Source organism: Salvelinus namaycush, chromosome 39 (genome assembly GCF_016432855.1).
Source record: "Salvelinus namaycush isolate Seneca chromosome 39, SaNama_1.0, whole genome shotgun sequence".
Classification (NCBI taxonomy): Eukaryota; Metazoa; Chordata; class Actinopteri; order Salmoniformes; family Salmonidae; genus Salvelinus; species Salvelinus namaycush.
Genome location: NC_052345.1, coordinates 3,493,347 through 3,512,557, shown reverse-complemented (window position 1 = coordinate 3,512,557; position 19,211 = coordinate 3,493,347). Strand labels below are relative to the sequence as shown.

Genomic DNA, 19,211 nt, shown 5'->3' with positions numbered 1-19,211 from the left:
CTCTGTCTCTCTCTCACTCTCTCGCTCTGTCTCTCTCTTACTTTCTCTATGCCGCCTCCTTCCCCCTTTCTTCCCCTGTCTCTCTTTCTCTCTCTCACTCTCTGTCTCTCTCTCGCTCTGTCTCTCTCTTACTTTGTCTATGCTGCGTCCCTCCCCCTTCTTTCCCCCGTCTCTCTTTCTCTCTCTCTCTGTCTCTCTCTCGCTCTGTCTCTCTTTTACTTTGTCTATGCTGCCTCCCTCCCCCTTCCTTCCCCTGTCTCTCCCTCCCTCCCTTTCCCAGGGTGACTCGGGCGGTCCGTTGGTCTGCCAGGAGAACTCGGGTCGTTGGTTCCTAGCGGGCGTGGTCAGCTGGGGAAAGGGGTGTGGCCGGGCCGACTACTACGGCGTCTACACCCGCGTCACCAAACTCACCGGCTGGATCAAAGAACACATCTCTGGACCTGGCTGACCTTCATCATTCTCACCATCATCATCATCATCATCATCCCAAAACATTGTTATCATGTAGTAATTGTTGTGATCTATTCTCTGTGTCAGTCCTTAGTACATTTAGTCCATCAGGGTTTTAACAGTGTCATTGACCTTCTGGCAGTCTAGCACCAAAGTTCATCAACCTAACAAGCAGACTTTCTGGCTCCTCTGGGCAAATACACACTCTGCGGTGTGTATTTTACATCCAACACTGCCACCTAGTGGAAGCTGTTAGAATTACAACATAATTAAGTACTACCATACCAACGCAATTCAAATCTGGACCTAAAAGCTCCACTGTTTTTGTTCATTCGTCCCCTAATCAGGGACTGATTTACACCTGGGACACCAGGTGTGTGCAATCAATTATCAGGTATAACAGAAAACCAGCAGTACTCTGGACCTCGTAGGGTCAGATTTGAATGCACCTGCAATCGGCCTTGATTCCTTCATCGAATGTTTGTCTGTTTATATACTGCTGCGGATTGGAATATGGGTTATGCACAGATCATTTCAGTCAGTGCACTACACTTGAAATGCTGATTGCTTTCAGTGTATTTCATTACATGATCTAAGGTTTCTGATGAAAGCCATTGAAGGTCGAAACGTCCATCTTTATAATGGTGAGCGTGAGTTGCGCCGTTTCCTTTTCAATTACAGGATGTTCCTCATTGAAAATTAGAGCTTGTAAACCTTTCAGAACACGAGGGAATCCTAACTGGCACCCTATTCCCTCTGGGCTCTGGTTTAAAGTAGTGCACTATATTTGGAATAGGGCACCATTTGGAACGCCAACCACGAGGGTGGGAGTCATCGTGAGGTTTCATCAATAAACCAGCAGAACTGAAAGGGTATCATTGGAGTGTTAAATTAGAACGGGATCTGTTTCTGAGTACTGCTGGGTCTGGTACCCAGAGAGAGTCTAGTCTATTACAGACAGAAAACACACATACACCAGTGGAGGCTGTTGAGGGGAGGACGGCTCATTATAAAGGAGTCAATGGAATGGTATGGAAACCATGGAAACCAGGTGTTTGATGTATTTGATACCATTCCACTGACTCCATTCCAACCATTATTATGAACCATATTCCCCTCAGCAGCCTCCACTGATACACACACAGACACACACATATATACACAGACACACACACACATATATACAAACACCACCATAACAAGAGGTAAACAAGAGCTGCAGGACTCATTAATTAATAACGATGAGTATTATTAGAGAGAGAGAGAACACCTCAGGCTGGTATTGCCACTGTATTGCAGTATGGCACTGCTGTGTGTGTGTGTGTGTGCCCCTCAGTAAAGCGTTGGGTGGGGTCAGAGATAGTTGTGGTGGCCTAGTCTGTAATTACAGCTATATAGCTGGAGCCAGTCTGTGCATGTGTGTGTGTGTGTGCATGTGCGAGTGATAGTGTGTGTGTGTGTGTGCCATTCTGTCTCATAGTGTAAAAACAAACTTCACTCTTTCAAAAAATGTCTTTAATACACAAAAACTTATAGAATATACTGTATAGAATATAAACATCAATAGTATTCATGTATAAGACAAATAGCACATGTACATATAAACACACAATTTAGCACCCATCGATTTAGTTTTTTTTAAGCACCAATTCACTGACATCATTCCTTGAGATTATAAAAGTTTACTAGCGTTAGTCTGATCAATCAATCAATCAAAAATCTAAATAGTTATATTCCTAATTCTGCCTATATTCTAATTACCCATAATTCATTAAGAAGCTCCTCGACTCCCTCTTGTTTATGACCCTGTTTTAGTCCAGATAGAAGTCGCCCTTAGGTACAGATCTAGGATCAGTTTTCCCTCATCCAATCCTATCCGTAATCATCATTAGGAAGGACAATGCAACAACGTCTCCTCTTGAACTAGCCCCCTGCTGACATCACCAATTCAAGTCATTATCCAGTCATTAGGTAGAATAGTCTATGTAATATTATGTCAAATAGGGGGCGCTTATATTGGTCCTGTTTCACACATGTACAAGTGTGGTGGCCAGTGGGAATGTGTTTCTTACTTATCCCACTCCTCCTGAGACCCTCTCAGACAGTGGGGTTACAGACAGGGATCCGACATGATTGGGGTTGAGACCCTCTCAGACAGTGGGGTTACAGACAGGGATCCGACATGATTGGGGTTGAGACCCTCTCAACGGCAGATCAACAGATTCAAACTAACAACCTTTTGGTTACCGGCCTAACGTTCTAACCTCTACCTGCCACCCTAAAAATCACTCTAACTCTATCTATTAAAGCTTCTACAAGGGAACAGAGAGAGAGAGAGAGAAGAGGGAGAGAGAGAGAGAGGGGGGAGAGGATTTTGAAAAAGAGAGAGATTATTTTGGAATTTGTGAGTGTAATACTTACTGTTCACTTTTTATTGTTAATTTCACTTTTGTTTATGCATTTTACTTGCTTTGGCAATGTAAACATGTTTCTCATGCCAATAAAGCCCCTTGGATTGAAAGAGAGAGAGAGAGAGAGAGAGAGAGCGACAGAGACAGAGAGAGAGAGAGAGAGAGAGAGTATAGTGGAGAAACTTGTTAAAGGTCTGTGTATGTCTGCAACTGTATCACTCCTGGAACACTGACAACTGGTGCTTTCATTAAAACAGCCAGCTGTGCTTTACAAACTATCCTTCTGATACACTGAGTAGGCAGCCTTTTCCCTTTAACAAACTGTAACTGGTTTATACTGTGTAACACAGTGAGGGGAATAGACAAACACTACAGCTAGGTTGGAGGTAGAAACCAGTGCTGTGTTACCCCCTGCCTTTGACCCTGTGTGATTAAGTCCCTGATACATGCATACCATTACTCAACCTCTATTTTATTTTCTCTCTCTCTCTCTGTCTCTCTCTGTCTCTCTCTCTCTCTCTCTCTCTCTCTCTCTCTCTCTCTCTCTCTCTCTCTCTCTCTCTCTCTCTCCTTTCAGGCCCTCTCTGTGTGTGTTTGTGTTGGCAACAGCCTCTTAAGCGCGGTAGGTAAAATCCCTACATCCAGCAAGCCTGCCAAGAAAGCCTCACACACACACACACACACACACACACACACACACACACACACACACACACACACACACACACACACACACACACACACACACAAAGAGAGAAGGAGAGCCAAGAAAGCTTCACTCCCCTCAACCTCAGGGGGGAGAAGCTTTAGACAGCCCCAGGTTCCCCTCCCACACAATAAGATGTGCTGCTGTTACTGTTAGTCGGTGTTATCATGCAGCTCCTACTAATACACTGTGTCTGAAAGGAGGATCATTACCACATATTTACATATATCTGGTTTACTTTAGACCAGAGAATGTTCCCACAGGAAAAACAACGTTGATTTACATGAGACTCGGCAGCTCCTCCTCAGTTCTCTACTGTATGTTTACATTAGTTAGTTAGTTTACACTAGAAAGGGCCGATCTTCGAGATGTCCTATCTTGAGGGGTCGTGACCCCACTCTCCCATCTGGGATACATTCTCAGAGATTTTCTGCCTTACCCTTTCTATTTCCCTCTCTCCTTCTCTCTCATGAGAATTCAGTCTCTTCAGTCTCCATTAACCCTTTTTGCCCTTTCTCTCATCCTCCTTTTTTCTCTCTCCTTCTTCCCCTTTTCGCCCCTATTTTTCTTTCCTCTCTACTATTCTCCTCTCACTCTCTGTCTCCTTCTTCTCCCCCTCTTTCCCCTTCTCTCAGGGTAGTGCGGTCAGTCAGAGGTCTGGTTGTCATTAGCTTCCTGTTACTGACTTAAAGAAAAACAGCCCCGACAGACAGAGAGAGAGAGAGAGAGAGAGATGGCCAGAGGATGAAAGAGAGAGGGACGGCCAGAGGATGAAAGAGAGAGAGCAAGAGAGGGACTGAGGGAGAAGGAGAGAGAGAGAGAGAGAGACGGCCAGAGGATGAAAGAGAGAGAGCAAGAGAGGGACTGAGGGAGAAGGAGAGAGAGACGAGAGAGAGGGAGAGAGAGACGAGAGAGAGGGAGAGAGAGGGAGAGAGAGGGAGAGAGAGGGAGAGAGAGAGAGGGAGAGAGAGAGAGGGAGAGAGAGAGGGAGAGGGGAGAGAGCCAGAGGATGAAAGAGAGAGAGACGGCCAGAGGATGAAAGAGAGAGGGACGGCCAGAGGATGAAAGAGAGAGGGACGGCCAGAGGATGAAAGAGAGAGGGACGGCCAGAGGATGAAAGAGAGAGAGCAAGAGAGGGACTGAGGGAGAAGGAGAGAGAGACAGAGAGAGACAGAGATGGAGAGAGAGAGCAAGAGAGGGAGAGGGGAGAGAGAGCAAGAGGAGAGAGAGGAGAGAGAGGGAGAGAGAGGGAGAGAGGAGAGAGAGGAGAGAGAGGGAGAGAGGGAGAGAGGGAGAGAGGAGAGAGAGCGAGGGAGAGAGGAGAGAGGAGAGAGGAGAGAGAGGGAGAGAGAGAGATAGTGAGGGTGTTAGAGAGAAAGCTGTGACTTACTTTGACGCAGGGGGAAATCGGACGTCATTGATGTCATTGAAAACTCTCGCTAACACTCTGCTTGAACCCTTCTCCAGAAACCTGTCTTGTAAACATGCCATGAGCATGATATAACATACGTCATAACCTGTCATAGCCTGTCATACCAACTGCTCCCAGCCGCCCTCCCATCTAAACCTTGAACTCTAACAGCAGTAACTGCAGGAGTTTTATCAACACTATTTCACAGGTAACATAACACTACAACTTACTTTATGGCTCATTTTATAGAGCATGGCGTTTATAGGATAGTGGGGCGATTCAAAGCTACTTTACTGTTTACCTCAGATAGAGTAGTTACTGTTATGAACTGGGTCCATGTCTTTAATGATGCTGTAAAAGGCTCTAAGCGCTGCTAAATACAAGAGAACTACACAACCGTCTAATAGGACTAATAAAATGCATCTAGGAAGGAACATGAGTTCTGCTGCTTTTCACTTTTACTGTAGCCTGGTTCCAGATCTGTTTGTACTGTCTTGCAATGGTCATTGTCATGCCAAACAGCACAATCTGATCTGGGACCAGGCTAGTTTTAGAGAGCTCGTCTACCAACAACTCGCAGAGGACTCCTTGAAAGTGCATCTGCATTCGTAGAGATGCGTAGGAAACAGAACAACGTTATAAATGGCTGTGTTTTGGGGCACAGGGGAAATACTAATAACCCAATCCACAAGGCTTTACGCTGTTCTGCCTCCTGGGTACAGCAAACCAACTGTGTCAACTTCTGCTCTTGGTTTTCAGTGATATCCAGGAACTAGGTTACAGTACAACAGCCATAGGATGTACATCACTATGGTACGCTATTAAATTGGCTACAGAGCTATTGACTAGGGAATTACACCACTAAAGCCTCTTCTAATTGGCTACAGAGCTATTGCATAGGGAACTACACCAGTAAAGCCTATTCTAATTGGCTACAGAGCTATCTAGTCATGGCCTAACACACCAGTTGGTCTCTCCTCTCCAGTTTAGCCCCAGTCCCTGTGGACTGAGGATGGAATTAGCAGTAATAGGAGAGATATGGTCGTCCATCTGGCAACCAATTCAACCGTCACCATCCAAACCACATGTTGTTGATGTTTGTCCTCTCTTCAGCTTTCAGTTGGGTTTTTCATTGGAGCTGTCAGACACAACTGATCATCCCAGACTGCACCCATATTCCCTACACAGTGCACTACTATGACATACTAGGACACACCTTATATTCTCTACACAGTGCACTACTATGACATACTAGGACACACCTTATATTCCCTACACAGTGCACTACTATGACATACTAGGACACGCCTTATATTCCCTACACAGTGCACTACTATGACATACTAGGACACACCTCATATTCCCTACACAGTGCACTACTATGACATACTAGGACACGCCTTATATTCCCTACACAGTGCACTACTATGACATACTAGGACACACCTCATATTCCCTACACAGTGCACTACTATGACATACTAGGACACACCTTATATTCCCTACACAGTGCACTACTATGACATACTAGGACACGCCTTATATTCCCTATATAGTGCACTACTTTTGGCACCCTATTCCCCATGTATTGCACTACTAGGACATATTCAAATCTTGACAGTAATGAGGGGTTGTATACTCTAACGGTGGGAAACAGGCAGGGGTCAGGAGGTCAGGGTTTGACCTTTAACCTCTAGGTGAAAGATAGAATTCACCTGTTCAACTGACAATGGGGAATACTGGTTCTAGAAGGTCTGGTTTAGAATGGGCTTCTAGTTTGAATGGGTTTTACAAATGATTGTTTGGTTTATATTTTTCTGATACAGTATGTGTTGTTTTGATACAATGGAATTAGGTATTTTCAGTTTCTGGTGGTAGAGGGTTAGGGTAAGCCCAGCCTGGATGCAGAACTTTTTCAAACTGCATTCAGCAACAGTACCTTAACAGTTCAGCTAAAACAAAGACCAACTGGCGCCCAGGCTAGTGACAAAACGTTTTAGGTAACAAAAATCTATACAAATATTTACATGTTACAAGCTGCTCTGCAGCTGAAAGTAAATCTCTATAAAAACACATAACACTGAGTTATTAATATATATATCAATACAATCTTGCATTACTTACTCAACAATCTCTATATTTTCATTTGATATGGCTGGCATTTTCTCCTTTTCCACTTTTAAAGCTTTCCTCGAGGTCACCATAGCAACAGTTCAATGCAGGGTCCATTCAAGTCTAGTCCCAAAACCAGCCTATGATCAAAAGATGTTGAAAAGACACTGAAAAGACATTGAAAATATGTCTTTTTGGTGGGACTAGGACTACACAACACTGGGACTGGGACTACACAACACTGCATAGTGATGCAGCCCACAACCCTCCCCATTCAAAGTACCTGAGAGGAATACATCGTAAGGCAGAGGAAAACGTGTGTGCAGGTCATTTGTATCATTGGCTGCTTTAGGCACAACGGAAGGACAAACAAAATCTAACACAGAGTTTACATTTGGTGAGCACTGAAAGCACCACAAAGGAACAATCAAAATCAACCCAGAGTTTCCATTTGGTGAGCACTGAAGGCACTGCAAAGGGACAACCAAAATCAAACCAGATTCCATTTGAATTTGGTGAGCACTGAAGGCAATATAGGCACAAGCAAAATCTAAAATCCAACACCGGCGCAAGTTCCCTCTCTTCTTTCCTCCTTTTTCATCACTGAACTTTAGGCATGATAAAACAACCAAAATCCAACACAGAGTTTCCTCCCCCTCTTCCTCCACTCTGATCACTGGACACTAGGCGCAACCAGGTATCCATTAAAGGTAATATAGACATCCACGTCATCACTATAGACGGCGTTCTCCCTCTCCCTCTTGTAGAGCCTGACCCAGACCTCGTCGTTCAGCGCCAGGTCCATCATAACACTCTGACTCTGCATGATGGACCTCTCACTGGGCTGGGCGTACAGGATCACCTGCTCCTTGTCGTTGTGCATCAGGTGGAGGTAGGTCTCCTTGAAGTTCCACGTGTGAATGTTCACGTTGAAGAAGTAGATACCTGGGACGAAGCAGTAGAATTTACCTTCAGAGAAAGGAGGAGAAAGTGATTAGTTAGTGTTAGAGTCAGGTGTTCTAATGCTGGGCTGGAACAAAAACCTGCAAATAAGTGATGTTGAAGAAGTTGATCCTGGGACGAAGCAGTAGAATTTACCTTGAGAGAAGAGAAAGTGTTGGAATCAGGTGTTTTATTATTATTAGTGCTGGGCTGGAACAAAAGCCTGCACCCTAGAGACATGGGAGTAGTAGTAGACGCTGCGGACGTAGCAGTAGAATTTACCTTGGAACATGTGGGAAAAAGTGTGTGGGGCTTCCTGAGTGGGGCAGTGGTCTAAGCCACTGCATCACAGTGCTAGAGGCGTCACTACAGATCCGGGTTCGATACCTGGCTGTGTCCCAGCCGGCCGCGACCGGGAGACCCATGAGACGCCACACAATTGACCCAGAGGTGTCCGGGTTAGGGGAGGGTTTTGCCGGCGGGGATGTCCTTCTCCCATCGCGCTCTACAGACTCCTGTGGCAGGCCGACCGCCTGCACGCTGACACGGTCGCCAGTTGTGCAGTGTTTCCTCCGACACATTGGTGCGGCTGGCTTCCGGGTTAAGCGAGCAGAGTGTCAAGAAGCAGCGCGGCTTGTCAGGGTCGTGTTTCGGAGGACGCATGGCTCTCGACCTTCGCCTCTCCCGAGTCCGTACGGGAGTTGCAGCGATTGGACAAGACTGTAACTACCAAATGGATATCACGAAAATTGAAAGAAAAAGAGGTAAAAAATAAAGTACAAAATAAATTGTGTGTGTGTGTGTTTCCTCCTTGTGGTTCTTCAATTACCTTTGAACATGTTGAAGTGCTCGTAGAGGTTGACGAACACCGTGTCAAACACCAGGGCCTGGTAGTAGTCTATACTGTGGAGGGATTTACGTCTCCCTACAGAGAAGGAGGAGTGCTGCGACTTACAGGCATCTCCCGGGGCGCCCACTTGGCCCTTAGTCCCTTGAGGACCCATGGGACCCCGGTAACCATGGGGACCTTCTTTACCGTTTTTCCCTGGCATGCCTTTATCTCCTCTGTCGCCTTTATCACCTGGGGAGGGAAAGAGAAAGAACGTATGTAGACTAGATCTATCTGAGATGAGCAAGGACATACCTCTCTTCTGGTGTGTGTGTGTGTGTGTGTGTGTGTGTGTGTGTGTGTGTGTGTGTGTGTGTGTGTGTGTGTGTGTGTGTGTGTGTGTGTGTGTGTGTGTGTGTGTGTGTGTGTGTGTGTGTGCTCCCTTATCCGAGGGCTTAGTGGGTTTTCCACACCCATTGACCATATATGGACGTCTCTGATGCTTTCACCACATGATCTGAACAGGCCCCTTCTTGTCTAGGTCCTGTTTAAATGATCATGCTGTAGATACAGTCGCCTCTTAGCACACATGTGAGGTCCGTATTCTTCCTGATGTCTAGATAGTGATGGTTAGGGTTAGAATAGTGTAAACTGATCCTAGATCTGAGGTTAAGCCTTCAAGCCATGCTTACTATCAGTTGGACAATAATTTGAAGAGCATCTGGACATTGTGCTTTATAATAACCAATACCACTTTTAGAGAGTAATTTCTCCATATATTTAGACTTAGTTATCAACTCCATATACAGTTGCAAGAAAAGGTATGTGAACCCTTTGGAATTACCTGGAATCTACATAAATTGGTCAGAAAATGTGATCTGATCTTCCTCTAAGTCACAACAATAGACAAACACAGTGTGCTTAAAGTAATAACACACAAATTATTGTATTTTTCTTGTCTATATTGAATACATAATTTAAACATTCACAGTGTAGGTTGGAAAAAGTATGTGAACCCCTAAGCTAATGACTAATGACTCCAAAAACGAATTGGAGTCAGGACTCTGATAACCTGGAGTCCAATCAATGAGATGAGATTGGAGACATTGGTTAGAGCTGCCCTGCAATATAAAAAAACACTATTTGCTATTCCCATGAAGCATTACCTGATGTGAACCATGCCTCGAAAAAAAGAGATCTCAGAAGACCTAAGATAAAGAATTGCTGACTTGCCTAAAGCTGGAAAGGGTTACAAAAGTATCTCTAAAAGCCTTGATGTTCATCAGTCCACGGTAAGACAAATTATCTATAAATGGAGAAAGTTCAGCACTCCCTAGGAGTGGCCGTCCTGCAGAGATGACTGCAAGAGAACAGCACAGAATGCTCAATGAGGTTAAGAAGAATCCCAGAGTGTCAGCTAAAGACTTACAGAAATCTCTGGAACATGCTAACATCTCTGTTGACGGGTTTACGATATGTAAAACACTAAACAAGAATGGTGTTCGTGGGAGGACACCACGGAAGAAGCCACTGCTGTCCATAAAAACCATTGCTGCATGTCTGAAGTATGCAAAAGAACATCTGGATGTTCCACAGCCCTACTGGCAGAATATTCTGTGGACAGATGAAACTACAGTTGAGTTGTTTGGAAGGAAGGAACACACAACACTATGTGTGGAGAAAAAAGGCACAGCACACCAACATCTAAACCTCATCCCAAATATAAACTATGGTGGAGGGAGCATCGTGGTTTGGGGCTGCTTTGCTGCCTCAGGGCCTGGACAGCTTGCTATCATCGACAGAAAAATGAATTCCCATCAAGACATTTTGCAGGAGAATGTAAGGCTATTTGTCCGCCAATTGAAGCTCAACAGAAGTTGGGTGATGCAACAGGACAACGACCCAAAACACAGAAGTGGCTTCAACAGAAGAAAATACTCCTTCTGGAATGGCCCAGTCAGAGTCCTGACCTTAACCGAATTGAGATGCTGTAGCATGACCTTGAGAGCAGTTCACATCAGACATTCCAAGAATATTGCTCAACTGAAACAGTTTTGTAAAGAGGAATGGTCCAAAATTCCTCCTGACCGTTGTGCAGGGCTGATACGCAACTACAGAAAACATTAGGATGAGGTTATTGCTGCCAGGAGTGTCAACCAGTTATTAAATCCAAGGGTTCACATACTCTTTCCACCCTGCACTGTGAAAGTTTACACAGTGTGTTCAGTAAAGACATGAAAATGTATAATTGTTTGTGTGTTATTAGTTTAAGCAGACTATATTTGTCTATTGTTGTGACTGATCAGATAAAATTTGATGACCAATTTATGCAGAAATCCAGGTAATTACAAAGGGTTCACATACTTTCCCTTGCTACTGTATATATATACAGTGGGGCAAAAAAGTATTTAGTCAGCCACCAATTGTGCAAGTTCTCCCACTTAAAAAGATGAGAGAGGCCTGTAATTTTCATCATAGGTACACTTCAACTATGACAGACAAAATTAGAAAAAAAATCCTGAAAATCACATTGTAGGATTTTTAATGAATTTATTTGCAAATTATGGTGGAAAATAAGTATTTGGTCACCTACAAACAAGCAAGATTTCTGGCTCTCACAGACCTGTAACTTCTTCTTTAAGAGGCTCCTCTGTCCTCCACTCGTTACCTGTATTAATGGCACCTGTTTGAACTTGTTATCAGTATAAAAGACACCTGTCCACAACCTCAAACAGTCACACTCCAAACTCCACTATGGCCAAGACCAAAGAGCTGTCAAAGGACACCAGAAACAAAATTGTAGACCTGCACGAGGCTGGGAAGACTGAATCTGCAATAGGTAAGCAGCTTGGTTTGAAGAAATCAACTGTGGGAGCAATTATTAGGAAATGGAAGACATACAAGACCACTGATAATCTCCCTCGATCTGGGGCTCCACGCAAGATCTCACCCTGTGGGGTCAAAATGATCACAAGAACGGTGAGCAAAAATCCCAGAACCACACGGGGGGACCTAGTGAATGACCTGCAGAGAGCTGGGACCAAAGTAACAAAGCCTACCATCAGTAACACACTACGCCGCCAGGGACTCAAATCCTGCAGTGCAAGACGTGTCCCCCTGCTTAAGCCAGTACATGTCCAGGCCTGTCTGAAGTTTGCTAGAGAGCATTTGGATGATCCAGAAGAAGATTGGGAGAATGTCATATGGTCAGATGAAACCAAAATATAACTTTTTGGTAAAACCTCAACTCGTCGTGTTTGGAGAACAAAGAATGCTGAGTTGCATCCAAAGAACACCATACCTACTGTGAAGCATGGGGGTGGAAACATCATGCTTTGGGGCTGTTTTTCTGCAAAGGGACCAGGACGACTGATCCGTGTAAAGGAAAGAATGAATGGGGCCATGTATCGTGAGATTTTGAGTGAAAACCTCCTTCCATCAGCAAGGGCATTGAAGATGAAACGTGGCTGGGTCTTTCAGCATGACAATGATCCCAAACACACCGCCCGGGCAACGAAGGAGTGGCTTCGTAAGAAGCATTTCAAGGTCCTGGAGTGGCCTAGCCAGTCTCCAGATCTCAACCCCATAGAAAATCTTTGGAGGGAGTTGAAAGTCCGTGTTGCCCAGCAACAGCCCCAAAACATCACCGCTCTAGAGGAGATCTGCATGGAGGAATGGGCCAAAATACCAGCAACAGTGTGTGAAAACCTTGTGAAGACTTACAGAAAACGTTTGACCTCTGTCATTGCCAACAAAGGATATATAACAAAGTATTGAGATAAACTTTTGTTATTGACCAAATACTTATTTTCCACCATCATTTGCAAATAAATTCATTAAAAATCATACAATGTGATTTTCTGGATTTTTTTTTCTCATTTTGTCTGTCATAGTTGAAGTGTACCTTTGATGAAAATTACAGGCCTCTCTCATCTTTTTAAGTGAACTTGCACAATTGGTGGCTGACTAAATACTTTTTTGCCCCACTGTATTTATTGCCTACCTCCTCATGCCTTTTCCACACAATGTATATAGACAAATTTTTCCCCCTACTGTGTTATTGACTTGTTTATTGTTTACTCCATGTGTAACTCTGTGTTGTTGTCTGTTCACACTGCTATGCTTTATCTTGGCCAGGTCGCAGTTGTAAATGAGAACTTGTTCTCAACTAGCCTACCTGGTTATCTAAAGGTGAAATAAAAAATAAAAAAATAAAAAAATAAATACACAGTGGGGAGAACAAGTATTTGATACACTGCCGATTTTGCAGGTTTTCCTACTTACAAAGCATGTAGAGGTCTGTAATTTTTATCATAGGTACAACTTCAACTGTGAGAGACGGAATCTAAAACAAAAATCCAGAAAATCACATTGTATGATTTTTAAGTAATTCATTTGCATTAAATGCAAATTAATTACTTAAAAACCATACAATGTGATTGTATGGGACCACAGTCTTCTGCAGCAAAGCACTTAGTCAGCTAAGACTTAGTCAGCTATACTTAGTCTCTATATATAGTCTTTATATAGTTAGTCTCTCTATATATATAGTATTTATATAGTTAGACTTAGATAGCTATAGTTAGTCTTTATATATATCGTCTTTATATAGTTAGCTTCAGTTAGTCTCTCTCTATATATAGTCTTTATATAGTTTGTTTCTCTATATATATAGCCTTTATACAGTTAGACTTAGATAGCTATAGTTCGTCTCTATATATATAGTCTTTATATAGTTAGACTTAGTTAGCTATAGATAGTCTCTGTATATATAGTCTTTATATAGATAGTCTCTATATATAGTCTTTATATAGTTAGTCTCTATATATAGTTAGTCTCTATATATATATAGTCTTTATATAGTTAGTCTCTCTATATATACCCTTTATGTAGTTAGACTTAGTTAGCTATAGTTAGTCTCTCTATATATATAGTCTTTATATAGTTAGTCTCTATATATATATACAGTCTTTATATAGTTAGAATTAGTTAGCAAAAGTTAGTATTTATATATATATTCTTTATATATATAGTTTTTATATAGTTAGTCTCTATATATATAGTCTTTATATAGTTAGTCTTTATATATATAGTCTTTATATAGTTAGTCTCTATATATAGTTAGTCTCTATATATATCGTCTTCATATAGTTAGTCTCTATATATATATATATATATATAGTCGTTATATAGTTAGTCTCTATATATAGTCTTCATATAGTTAGTCTCTATATATAGTCTTCATATAGTTAGTCTCTATATATATATAGTCTTTATATAGTTAGTCTCTATATATATGGTCTTTATATAGTTAGTCTCTATATATATAGTCTTCATATAGTTAGTCTCTATATATATAGTCTTTATATAGTTAGACTTAGTTAGCTACAGTTAGTATTTATATATATATAGTTTTTATATAGTTAGTCTCTATATATATAGTTAGTCTCTATATATAGTATTTATATAGTTAGTCTCTATATATAGTTAGTCTCTATATATAGTCTTTATATAGTTCGTCTCTATATGTATAGTCTTCATATAGTTAGTCTCTATATATATAGTTAGTCTCTATATATAGTCTTTATATAGTTAGTCTCTATATATAGTGTTAATCTCTATATATAGTATTTATATAGTTAGTCTCTATGTATATAGTTAGTCTATATATATATAGTTAGTCTCTATATATATAGTATTTATATAGTTAGTCTCTATATATATAGTCTTCATACAGTTAGCTAGTGCCTCTTTTCTAACTAAACTGGTTTGTTGCAGTGTATTAATATCAATCCTCTCACACACTGCACTGCTTGATTATATGAGGGTGTGTGGGTGTGTATTTATCTGTGTGTGTGTTTTCAGCCACATCATCAGGTTCAGTGCCAGGTGAATACTGCCTTCTGGGAGCCTCCCTCCCATCCTCCCTCCCTCCCTCCCTCCCTCCCTCCCTCCCTCCCTCTAAACAAGGATTTCAATTAATCTGGAGGTTTTTTTTAGATTGTGTGCGTGTGCATGTCCATGTGTGTGCCACGCTTCTAAGTGAGAGAAACATAACTTCCTGTTGTTTTTGGGATAGGGTCAGGGGTCAGCTAAACCTGACATGGAATCTCTATCACAGAACACAGATAAAACCATAACCACACACAAACACACACCAGATGAAACAATACATTACATACATGTCTCCTGGACTATTTTAGAGGGATAAGGCTTAGAAATTTCACACAAGGCCTTTATCTCTTTGAAGAGTGTGTGTGTGTGTCTGTGGTATGTGTGTGTTCGGTTTGATTCCCTGTGCATTCTGTGTGTGTTCTTTGTTCTTTAAGAATGCTGGCCTGGCTGATTACTGATCATGCCAAGTGTCTTCTTTTCAATAAGCTGTCACATCCTTATAAAGGCTAGTTTTGGAGGACTGGCTGGGGAAACGTTGCTCTAAGGCAATGCCTATATCTCATCTTGTCTGTTGGGATGTTTCTTTGTACTGTACCTTTGAGGTTGGTTATCTAAGATACTGATAATGTACTGGTGTGTGTGTGTGTGTGTGTGTGTGTGTGTGTGTGTGTGTGTGTGTGTGTGTGTGTGTGTGTGTGTGTGTGTGTGTGTGTGTGTGTGTGTGTGTGTGTGTGTGTGTGTGTGTGTGTGTGTGTGTGTGTGTGTGTGTGTGTTGTCCCTTACCTTTGAGTATGGTCATGTTGATGTAGGTGTGGACCTCTGGCGTGGCGGCGGCGTGGTTGGCAGGGCGTGCAGCAGAGGATTCTGGGGGCTGCAGGGGGTCGCAGCATCGTCTGCATAGTCTTGGGGGAGGTCTGGAGGGGGAGGGGATGGACGAGGCCAGGGGGAGGAGCAATAGGACGGACAGACACACCCCCAACATCTCTCACTCTCTCACTCTCTCTCACTCGCTCGCTCTCTCACTCTCTCTCTCGCTCGCTCTCTCACTCTCACTCACTCACTCGCTCTCTCACTCTCTCTCGCTCTCTCGCTCTCTCGCTCTCTCACTCTCTCGCTCTCTCGCTCTCTCGCTCTCTCACTCTCTCACTCTCTCACTCTCTCTATGTCTCTCCCTTTCTCTTTCTCACTCACTTACTCACTCACACATTCACTCACACATTCACTCACACACTCTCTTTCTCTCTCTCTCTCTCTCTCTCTCTCACACTCTCTAATTTGATTCTGGCATCAGGCCTGGGTTGACACACTGGAGGTCCTAGACAGCCAATCACTTTGTGTGTTACATCATTGGTCAGGGAGGTAGAGAGAGGAGAGAGAGGGAGCAGGGTTGGTGGAAAGAGAAGGGGGGAAGGGAGAGAGTGAGAGAGTCAGAGAGTCAGAGAGAGAGAAAGAGAGAAGAGACCGGTTAATTCTAGACGAGACGCAGCTTTCCATAACTCTAAACACTCGAGTCTTTTTTGCATTTAACTTCTAATCTGATCAAATAAAAAAGTTCACAAGCATTTGTCCAGTACCAGTGATTTCCTTGGCTTTAACTAAAGCAGGTTAAATATCTTGAAGTCCCTGAATTGCAGGAGTAATCGAGACTGAAACTTATAGGAGAACGTATTGTCCATGTAAGAGAGTTATGGGTTCTAATAGAAAACTCAGCCCACATTAGAGTTGTCCCTGTCTGGTCAAGATGCAAAGTCAGAAGCCCTGCCTAGCTCTACAATTCATCTTCTTAAAATCTGATTTGAAACCTAACCCTAACCTTAACCACACTGCTAACCTGTTCCCATACCTTTTTACTATATAGACAATATAGACTTTACAGCTTGGCCGTCTAGTGAGAACATCAGAGGCAGGCTAAGTTTTCTCACTTCCTTGGTGTCTGAATGATCTGGTCACATCAGGAGGTATCAGTGAGACATGAACACTAAGTAGCATCACAAACCGTTACCTGAATAAACCTGGTACTTCCTGCTTGAGGAGAGGAGAGGTGAGAAACCCACTTGGATTTCACTACTGACATTTACGACCAGTTTGAGTTCACAGTATTTAGAGAAGGGTTTGGCTCGGGGGTTGAGAGAGACACATGTTGAGAGTTTAGAGTTGGACAACACTGTAGAGGATGGATTGGAGGAAGGGAGAGAGAGGGAGAGAGAATGGATGAGTGTGTATGTGTGTAGGGGAGTATGTGTGCATGCAAGCATGTGCATTTACTGTATGTGTGTGTGTGCGCGTGTCCGTGTGCAAGCACTATGTGTGTGTGTGTGTGTGTGTGTGTGTGTGTGTGTGTGTGTGTGTGTGTGTGTGTGTGTGTGTGTGTGTGTGTGTGTGTGTGTGTGTGTGTGTGTGTGTGTGTGTGTGTGTGTGTGTGTGTGTGTGTGTGTGTGAATCAGAGCGATAGGGCCAAAGAGGAAATCCCTGGTGTTTTACACAACTCCTGGAATGTTAACAATCTTTAAAAAGACGGATCAATGGTGAGAATGATGGATGGATGAAAGGATGACGAGAAAGAAGGGAGGAAGCTTTAGTTTCCCTCTGTGGGAAGTTATGAGATAACCTACGTTTTACAGTTTGATCATTCCCTGCTGGGCACGATGGCGTGCCAATATTGATCAACAGTAACACTAGTACCAAAATAACAGTACTGACAGTCTTCACATTTTTGTTTTACAGTATTAGCAACAGAGAGAGAAAATAAGTCCAGGTGATTGAGACTGTCAGTCATTGAAGAACCCAATAGTTCAAGATCTCATTATCCACCACACATTTTTTTTAAAGCTGTTTTTGCAAAACAGTGGCCGGGCCCCTGCTTTGTTGTTGTTGGAATCGCAGATTGCCCTTTTAAATGTCTTTGGCATCTGTCATCATACTTTAAAGTAATCAGTTATAAATAACTTAATACGTTATAGGTCAGTAGCTTGACTATAGCCTACTTAGGCTACAGTTCAGCCAAGTTCAAAAGACAACAAATAATATACATATATTTTTACATCAAATGCAAATGTACCGTGTTTAATGCAAATATTTGTATAGCCTACTGAATATGTTGTTCGTATGTGCATTGTATGTGTTATTCTGTCAACATTGTAGAATTGACCCAGAGAGAGAGAACGCCTACAGTACCCGGTAGTCTTTCTGTCAGAATGGATTCATTATAGCAGCCACGTCTACAGACGCACAGCTTACATTTATATGGAACACATCCTTATACAAAAAGCCGAAGAAAATAACTACTTGTAGCAACGTGCATCTTCGAAAATATTATTCTAGTTCCCATTCAGGCGCAAATGCACAGAACACTGCTGAGTTGGCTTCTGTTGCGAGTAACTTATTTCCAACGGGGGAATAAAATACATTCACTGGGGAAGCAAGCGGCAGAGAAACGTGTTCTGCATCCGCGTGCATTCATGGAAACAATTAGTTGACTTGTCAGCAATAGATATAACAATGTCATTATACCGTTTCCATTTGACAAAGTCCTGATTCACTTACCTTGAGTTCCTGCTGGCGATGCTCGCAAATGTATTGGTGTTGAGGACCAGCTGTGCGCGAGGAAAATGTTGTAACGGGGTAAGAAACTTTACTCAGCCTCTCTCTCTCCTAAACGTAGATTGCTTGCCTCCACCTCCCTCCCTGTCTTCTCTCCCTCCTCGCTGATTATAACTCATCCTCCCGTTCTCTCCTCTCTCGATGACTCCCTCCATCCCTCCACCCCTCTCTAAAGTACACATCCACTACTAAGACAAGTCTGCAGTGTACTACTCTCTGTCAGAGTAGTTCAGCTGTACACTAAACCCCCACCAGAGCTCATTTACCATCTTCTTTATCATATGTTCTTCTCTTTCTTCTTCGTCCCTGTCTGCCAAGTAGACTCTTGGCGTCTATGCGTTCGTATTTCTGTGCCAGTTATAACATTTACCTCTTTAACTCAGGGCTCCCGAGCGGTCTGAGGCACTGCATCTCAGTGCTAGAGGAGTCACTACAGACCCTGGTTCAGCGGTCTGAGGCACTGCATCTCAGTGCTAGAGGAGTCACTACAGACCCTGGTTCAGCGGTCTGAGGCACTGCATCTCAGTGGTAGAGGAGTCACTACAGACCCTGGTTCAGCGGTCTGAGGCACTGCATCTCAGTGGTAGAGGAGTCACTACAGACCCTGGTTCAGCGGTCTGAGGCACTGCATCTCAGTGGTAGAGGAGTCACTACAGACCCTGGTTCAGCGGTCTGAGGCACTGCATCTCAGTGGTAGAGGAGTCACTACAGACCCTGGTTCAGCGGTCTGAGGCACTGCATCTCAGTGCTAGAGGAGTCACTACAGACCCTGGTTCAGCGGTCTGAGGCACTGCATCTCAGTGGTAGAGGAGTCACTACAGACCCTGGTTCAGCGGTCTGAGGCACTGCATCTCA

The 19,211-nt window shown here is 43.1% G+C and overlaps 2 protein-coding genes across 7 annotated transcripts in view; one reads left to right on the top strand and one right to left on the bottom strand.

The window, feature by feature from the left end:
- Positions 1-1,325, top strand: part of LOC120032926 (transmembrane protease serine 6-like) — a 17,969-nt gene extending 16,644 nt beyond the window's left edge. For all 6 annotated transcript variants that reach the window (XM_038979191.1, XM_038979192.1, XM_038979195.1 and 3 more), the window contains one exon: positions 281-1,325. In XM_038979191.1, the coding sequence (XP_038835119.1) occupies positions 281-448 (168 nt within the window). In that variant the 3' untranslated portion in view covers positions 449-1,325. The remainder of the gene's footprint in view (positions 1-280) is intronic.
- Positions 1,326-6,952: 5,627 nt separating this feature from the next.
- On the bottom strand, positions 6,953-15,793 carry c1qtnf6b (C1q and TNF related 6b). The gene is made up of 3 exons (XM_038979126.1): positions 15,540-15,793; positions 8,862-9,113; positions 6,953-8,059 (listed from the first exon to the last, which is right to left on the bottom strand). Exons 1-3 carry the CDS (start codon positions 15,736-15,738, stop codon positions 7,764-7,766), a joined length of 747 nt encoding a protein of 248 aa, XP_038835054.1. The 5' UTR covers positions 15,739-15,793; the 3' UTR covers positions 6,953-7,763.
- Positions 15,794-19,211: the final 3,418 nt, after the last annotated feature.